Source organism: Salarias fasciatus, chromosome 22 (genome assembly GCF_902148845.1).
Source record: "Salarias fasciatus chromosome 22, fSalaFa1.1, whole genome shotgun sequence".
NCBI classification, from domain to species: domain Eukaryota; kingdom Metazoa; phylum Chordata; class Actinopteri; order Blenniiformes; family Blenniidae; genus Salarias; species Salarias fasciatus.
The window spans coordinates 9010315-9018444 of record NC_043765.1 but is presented as its reverse complement, the minus strand read 5'-3'; the positions used below and the strand labels follow the sequence as shown (position 1 = coordinate 9018444).

The following is an 8130-nucleotide window of genomic DNA, read 5'->3' as shown; positions in this document are numbered from 1 at the left end:
CCAGTAGAAAAATACTTTTTCAGTCTGGGATGAAATTCACATCTCATCTGCTCTCAAACCTTAAATCAAATACATAAAACATTTTTTACTAAAATAGAGAATAAAAGCTCCATTCAACCATACATATTCACCGAATGATATGAATTCAAACATAAAAAAAATCAACACATGTACTGAAGTGTAAAAGTTGCAAGAAGAAAGGATCAATAACAACTCGAGAAAACTAAGAACAAATTTGTTATTAACTTAAATACAATAAAGGCAGAAAATATGTGCCACGTCAGTGTCCCGAAGCTCATCGTTTAATAGTGTGATTTTTTTTTTAATTACACACGGTAGGTGCGTGTGAGCGTGTGAAACTTTTGGAAGCTCTCATCTCCGACGTTTTCTCTTGTGCCGTGAAGGCAAAATCAGCGGCACTCAGAAAAGGGAGGGACGCGTGTCGTGGGCGGGGCGCCAATATGCAAATGACCCACGCCCCCAAGCGCCTTTCCCCCGTGAGCGGTGACGTCACACGTGCGGCCCGTGTTGGTTCCAGCTGACTGAGAGAGAGCGAGAGAGCGAGCGAAAGAGAGAGAGCGCGAGCGAGAGAGAGGCTGAGAAAAGGAGGGAGGGAGGGCGCCATCAGTCCCATCTATCTGACTCTCATACTATTGGATATTATTATTTTTTCCAGGGGGATCTCTTTATTTCCTTCATCTTCTCATATTCAACCTCAAGTTTTTCTTTTCACTTGATTTTTTTCCCTTCCCCGTCTTGTCTTGGAGACTTCCCACATCGCCGCGTTAACAATCTATTTCTAATCCTCTCTCTCTCTCTCTCCACTCACTGCATGGGACGAACACACGGCCGCTTTTATTTCTGCTTTTGATATTATTTCTGCCTGCCTTCGGATTATAATCCCCGCTGTCGATCAATCAGACGACCGAACCGACCCTCAGCCCAGCCCGCACCGGACCGGACCGGGGGCTTCATCCCAGAGAGGAGTGATCAGGAGTGAAACGGTGTGAGTTTGTTTAAAGAGGAACTCCTGAAGCTCAGAAGATGAACTGCACTCCATCAGACATGGTGCCATTTTGGAGATAAACCCCCCCCCCCCCTCTTTTTTTTAATTTCCTTTCTATTTTTTTTCTTTCTTTTTTTCATGGGACGCGCGGACAAGCGGCACATCAGGTGGAGGTCGTGAGCGCGCACAGCACGCGCACCCCGCCGTCACCTGTCCGCGCACCTTTTGACGGCGCGCCTGTCAATTAGCGCGGCTAAGTGGATTATTTTGATCTTGAATTTCGAGTCTGCAGGTTCCTCCTCTCCTCACCTCCCGCCCCCTCATCCCGCTCCCCCCCGCCAGCCCCCTGGAAGTTATGTCAAGGCCCCTCACTCAGCTCCTGCCGCCGGAACTGCCTGCCGGGGCCACCAGCCCCCAGTTCGGGGCCACCAACCCGGCCGGAAGCGCCCCCCAAGGAGGACACCTGACCTCCATGACCAACCTGAAGTCCCTCCTCCAGCTGCCAATCAAGGCCGACCAGAGGGGCCCCAAGGACTGCTGCGAGATGAAAGGTGAGTGTGTGCACGTGTGCATGTGCAAGTGTGCGCGTGTGTTGTGACAGCGAGGAAGAGGTGGAGAGAGAGGAGTAGGGGGGGGGGGTGGGGGGGTCCAATAGGTCTGCAACTTCTTAAAGGGAAATTCCTCAAAGATCAAATTCATCCAAACACACCTCTGAACCCTCTGTAGTCTCGTGTGCAGTAACACGTCTTCATTTACGTTGTTTTTATGTGTAATCCGATATGATTAACAGGATCATAACAGTCAGTATAAATATGGTGAATTAACACTTCCTTTTTCATGAATTATGACACAACAGAGGCTATTACTTTTAAATATCCTTGACATAGCTTGTCCCTAAAGTTGTAAATGGTTCATATTTGTTATCTTGAAGCCTTTATGTTGTTTTTTTATGGAGCTTCAGTTTTCTAGCAATGAAAAAAATAATTGTTCAGGTGATATTTGCAGAAATTGCGGCAATATTACTATTATTCGTGTGTGTTTGTGTGTGTGTGTGTGTGTGTGTGTGTGTGTGTGTGTGTGTGTGTGTGTGTGTGTGCATGTGACTGAGTGGGTAGGTGTGATTGTAAAAGACATAGACCCTGCTTATCCAACGCACTCACATGCACAGTGTTTTCACTCCAGCCCTCCTGCTTCTGGATGTCTGCATGTTACTTTTAAATCTGGTGGTGAAATTAAGTGATGGAAGACGAAATATCTAAAATAATTTTAAGAATAATAAAATAAAATAAAACACTGCATGGAGTGGTTTCTCCTTAAAACCCATGCAAGCAGCAGCAGCAGCAGTTTGTGACGAGCTCTGCTGAAATGAAGGTTTCTGAGTGGGCTTCAATTGTTTCCCATGCACCAGCTGCCATGGCAAATATTAACCAGGCTGCCTCTCCTTCCTCACTGGCTGAGAGGATGTCATAAACGCCACACACACACTCACACACACACACGCACACGCACACACACACGCTGCACGGACGCCCTTTAAGGTAGCTTTCACCTCACGCGCTCATTATTCCAGTTTTATCTGAAGCAGACTGCTAAAATCTTTGTGTTGTTTGATGTGAGGCCCCCAAAATGTCCCCACAAGAATAGGTGGCCACAAGTCGGTCCTCACAAGTCCAGCTAATCACAGTGGGAGAAAAACAAAGAACAAGCAGTGTCCAGCTCCTCCCTGCAGGTTGGCGGCCCCTGGTGGCATGCTGGTGGAACTGCAGCCTCTTTTTTTTTTTTTTTTTTTTTTTTTTTTTTACTCTGGAGGGTTTTTATGTGCATGAGGAGGAGGAGGAAGAGGAGATGATGATGGTGAGCCCAGCTGACAGGCTCTCCACAGAGTGAGAAATCAGCTCACAGGCCTGGACTAGCCTCGCTGTCAGCGTCCGTACAGCACATGCAGTATTCTCCTAATGATAGGTGATGCGTTCAGGGGCGTGAAGGCGACAATTGTGCATGGGATGTTTTCTGGATTTCGCCCCCTGGCTCTCGCTGCACAAGGGAAACAGCAGCTCTCCTTTCTATGCAAAAAGAAGGCAAAAAAACCCCCCTCTCTCTCTCTCTCCTGGCTAGCTTTGTTTGACGCCTTCAAAAACACCCACTCCTCTCTCGCACGTCTCTCTCTCTCTCTCTCTCTGCCTTTATCTCTCACACGTCTTTGAGTTTCTCCTCTCACACTTCCCTGTCTTGCTCTCCTCCCGTCAAATCACTCCGTCTTCCACCCTCTGCCACCTCGGTCCCTCTGCTGATTTACATTTTCTCAGGCCTCGTCTTCCTCCTCTCTGTCTCATCTTTTACAGTAACACTCTCATCTCTCGGGCTCCTTTCCCAAAGCCGTTTATTTGCATTCATCTCTCTCGCCTCTTGTGCATCTCTCTCAGAATTTGCATGGATCATCTGTCCTTCTCCTGCTTTCCCACAGCAGCTTCCCCTTCCCTCTCTGTGTCTTTGCTGCTGTGCGCCTTTTCTCTGTCACACTTTAATGGCTTGTCCACAAATTGTCATCATCACTTTGATTAAACTGTGTCACTTCCACTCATTCCTCCCATCCATCCTGCATGTTCTCCTCTTTCTGCTCCTGGGATTTCCTCATCCCTCATGATAGCTTTGCCTTCTGCTGTTTCCAGGTTGCCTTTTTTTCCCCCCATTTTTTCCCGTTTCCTTTTGAATTTGCGCTCTTGAATCTCTGCCACTATGCCCATGAAGTTAATGCATGATTCATGAAAAATTAGAAGACGATTCATTTATTTCCTATTTTTAGAATGAAGATAAAATGGAAGAAACACTAATTAACAATGCCAAGATTGAAGTTGATAGACTGAATTTGGAAAATTTGTTGATAATAAATTAAAAAAAAGGTAAAATGTTGCAAGTAAAGATGAAAAAAATGCAAATTCAAAACTGACGATGAAGAAAATGCAATAAATGCAACAAGAAAAACAAACTTTTACCAGATAAAGAAGAAATCTAGATAATAAAAACTTAAAAGCACATTTATAAAAACACAAATCAGATTTTAGACTCAGTGTTTCCCAGCTTTGGTCTTAGGATTTAAACAGAGTTGCAGTTATACTGTGACTGATGTGAAACATTAAAAGTGTTGCAGAGCTGCTGTCTCTCTTTCTGTCTAAACTTACAACCAGAAAGTAACCTGTGGAAGAAGATGACAATGTGAGAGATGATTGATCCCTGATGAAATTACAAGTTTGCACGACTAATTTGGTTCTTTGCAGTTCTGTCAAACTTACAATCTGGTAAAGCAAAAGATAAGGAGTTGGAATAACTCAGATTATTAAGAATAATTAGAATGTACAACTAATAGTTTGACATTATTTTAAAGTTCTGATTATCTCAGAAATCTTGTGTGTTTGGTTCAACCATTTAACTTCATTTTATTTAATCTCATCTATATCTGCAGTTGAAAATGCAAAGAAAAAAAATGTTCTCTCTGGAGATTTCACTCATCACTCCAACCTGGATGTTAGCTCGGAACAAAAGAGCATTTCTTTTGTTCTTTGATAATCTGTTAACGTCCCTCACGTGTTTTCTCCTAGTTAAAGTATTTTGGAGGTCAGATTGTTTCAGCGCATTCTCAGAAATTCAAAGAAAAGCATCAGACCGGCGAGGACGACGCAGCAGATGATGATAGCACAGAGATTACATCCGCTGTGTGGTTTCCTGCTGTAATCTCTCTGCCTTTACATTTTTCAAAATCTCTTTAAAATTGAGTTTCCAGCCCTCCCTCCGTTCCCGTAGCTTAGCCACCAATCCTCATCACTCCCCTGTCTTCCCAGCTCACTTTAATATGCTCTTTTATTACTATTTCATTGGGTTTTATTATTCAGTGTGCCACTTATTTAATATGCACTTTTGGCAGAGTAATTTCTTAGAATAATATTTCCTGAGGATCTGAGTACAAAACATTCACTCTTGTTCCGGCTTCACTTAAATGAGGTCCCTGTTTAATTTGCACAATTTCTTTTTTTATTTTTTGTTTTTCCTCGTGATGGTTTATTGATGCCTGAGGTCCACATCTATCTTTCCATCGGACTCCCCGCCCCCCCTCCTCCCTCCCTGTGAACACGGAGCGCGGGGTCATTCAACTTAACTTTATTTATAGATGCCTTTCAATGATTGTCATTAAGTGCTTTATGCAGCAGACTCAGGATGCATCCAAAAGGGAGAACATTCGCTCCTTTCTGGGTTGTATGTTCTGAATGAAACGGTTGTAAAACTAAACTGTTATCGGTCCGATGGTTTGTGCGCCTCTCAGATCAGCAGATCACACCTGGAAACAATTGTGGGGCTTCACTTCCATCAGATATTTCCACGAATAAGTTTCCTTCTGGGGGACTTGTCGGAAACAGACAAATTAGAAGCTTAAGATAATGTAAGAATAAAGGGGAAGAGCCAAGGAAGCCAAGTGTGCATTTGATGCCTTGCTGAAGGGCTTTCAGGGGGAAATTCAGCCTATTATTGAAGTGTTTTTGGTGGGATAACTCATGAAAGGAGCCTTCCTTTATTTTTCGTATGTTAGGACTTAAAAAAGCAATAGGCAGTGAACAAAGGTATTTATTTTATAAAAATAAACACTTTTAATTTTTGTTTTAAATTTAATAAAGACAAATGAACATAATATCTGTCAGCTGCAAGATCAAGGGTCTCAAGATCTAGACTTACCCCGATGTGCATTGATGCCAGACAATAATTATCACATGATGTGACAGTAACAGGCTGCATATAGACTTACCACGGCTGTTAAGAAAAAGCTTCGCGCCAGCAACCGTCGACAAATGCCACTTATCACTCTCAGGTCAGCTGTCGGTCGCGTATTTTATTAGGAAGTGTGAGACAAACCAAGTGTGGCAGGAGTGTGAGTTTAGAGTTTCACTCTCAGAGTCTCATTAAATAAAAGTTTGCTCGTATAAAAACGCGTGCAAACCTGATGTTGGGAATTGATTTCCTAACAGGACACTCATTTCTGACAGACACACACGGGGTTCAGTGTCTTTGCCTTCATTAACGTGGAATATCCAGCATGTGTTTCAGATTCCTCGTGTAGCGGGAAGAGTTAACACTTTGAACATGTTGAAAAAGTGGGTGTAAATCAGCTCGGCCCTTCAGCAGAGGTACTGCAGTTTTATTGTAGCGAGAGACATTTTTCCAGTTGGCTCCCCACGACTTTTGTTTGCTGATTTTATGTTTCTGTATTGCACCACTTCCTGGGTCTCTTTTGGCTTTGCTTTGGATGATGTGTGATTGTATTACTCATAGCTGACCATCTGAAAAATGCACACAAAGTGGAAGTTGGATCTGTTCATACTGAGAAAGGGAGATAAACGGGTCTCTGCTTGTTTTCCTCACCAGACAAAGACAAGCCGCTGGACTCTGATGAGGACTCGTTGGGCGTCGGCGGTGGGGGTCCCGGCGGCGTGGGAGGAGGCACCCCCGGCTCTGGCGCGCTGCGGCCCAACTCCCAGTCGGCCTTCCTGGGCCCGCTGCTGTGGGAGAGGACCCTGCCGTGTGACGGAGGCCTGTTCCAGCTGCAGTACATGGACCTGGAGGAGTTCCTGACCGAGAACGGGATGGGGATGCACAGCAATGGGCCCAGCTCCGCCAGCGCCCAGATCCCCTCGCAGGTCAGACCCAGAGCAGAGACACGCCCGCTCAGGAACCGGAACGCCACATCAGAACGAGATACACACTTTACAGTCATTTCAAGGTTCAGGACTCCTGTGTGCAGAGTACCAAAACTTCATTACAGTGTATTTACTATTCACGAATCTTTAAGTTAAAAAAAGTGAAATTGATCACTTAATGCTATTTATTTAATATACCGTAGATCTAAGTGTCTGTTTGCAACAATATCTTTAAATATGTCAAGATTCTGAAAAGGCTAATTTATAAAGAAACCATCGACCAGAGCATCAATATAAACACACAAGCTGGAGTTTTACTCTTTTTTTTTTCATCTAACAATTTTTATGAAGTCATATAAAATACTGGGATCAATGTTTTAGATTGTGTGGTTTCTGGAGGGTTGCTTTTTGACTTTTATTTTATTGCTTGCTAATTTGTTGTTTCCTTATAATCATTTATTATGTGTTGTGTATATTTTTAATGGATGTAAAAAGTATAGTGTTTTTTAAGCAAGGTTTTGTGCTTCTTCTTTTTGCTTAAAAGTAATGCTGTCAGTGTATAAACTGAATATTCAAGATAATATTTTTTTTAGAAATTGACAAAATATTTTAATAAGATCCAAAAGTAGTGTTTTGAATGAAATATAAATCAAAATGCAAGAAACGGTGGCTGCAGCCACTGCTAAATAGGTGAAGTATTGCTGTAGATTAAAGAAACAAATCAGTGTACCACTGAACAAACATAACTGACACATTTCCTTGTTAAATCCTCTTTTGTGGCACATGACAGAAAGATTTGCACCACTGCCTTCACAAACCCACGTCCAGGTTTCACTCAAAACCACTACTTTTGCAGATTTTTTCTTAAAACCACAGCAATTTGTGTTAAAAAAATCTCGATATTGTGTTGGCCGAATCCAGTTCATGCGATGTTTTGGTAGCACATCTGCTATCTCTAAAGTGTTGCAAGTTCAAATCCCACGTGGCATGACAGCGCTTCCTTGGCTAATGCAGCCATATCACAGCCACAGCTTCAGCCGGCACATCCAGAAGGAGCAGCTGTAGCTGCAGCTGCTCGGTGCCAGCGGCTGCATGCGGCCCCGACTCTGCCTGTTTTAACGGGAGGACTGAACCATAAATACATCACGGATTACATCGCATCAGCCCTTCTTTTCGTAGCGTCTGCACAGTATTTCCAAAAACTGGCGATGCATTAAAGATGGACCGAGGACTCCAGTAGAGTTTAGAGAAATGCAATGAGAAAAAGGTTTAGATTTTTAATGTGTGGCATAGAAAATTATCAAAGCACATAAAAACATATAAAATCCACATTTAGGCCAAATTTCAGTTTTTTCTAGCACACAGAGGGAGCAAATAGTCACCAGTGGTAACCAGCTAGACTCTCTGAGGCCAGTGGACCGATGAGAACTCTTGATTCTCATT

The 8130-nt window shown here is 43.3% G+C and overlaps 1 protein-coding gene across 1 annotated transcript in view; it reads left to right on the top strand.

The window, feature by feature from the left end:
• The first annotated feature begins 816 nt into the window (after positions 1-816).
• The window catches only part of dbpa (D site albumin promoter binding protein a), a 32360-nt gene continuing 25046 nt past the window's right edge, over positions 817-8130 (top strand). The window contains exons 1-2 of the mRNA XM_030120446.1: positions 817-1557; positions 6416-6687. Coding sequence (XP_029976306.1) covers positions 1362-1557; positions 6416-6687 — 468 coding nt within the window. The 5' untranslated portion in view covers positions 817-1361. The remainder of the gene's footprint in view (positions 1558-6415; positions 6688-8130) is intronic.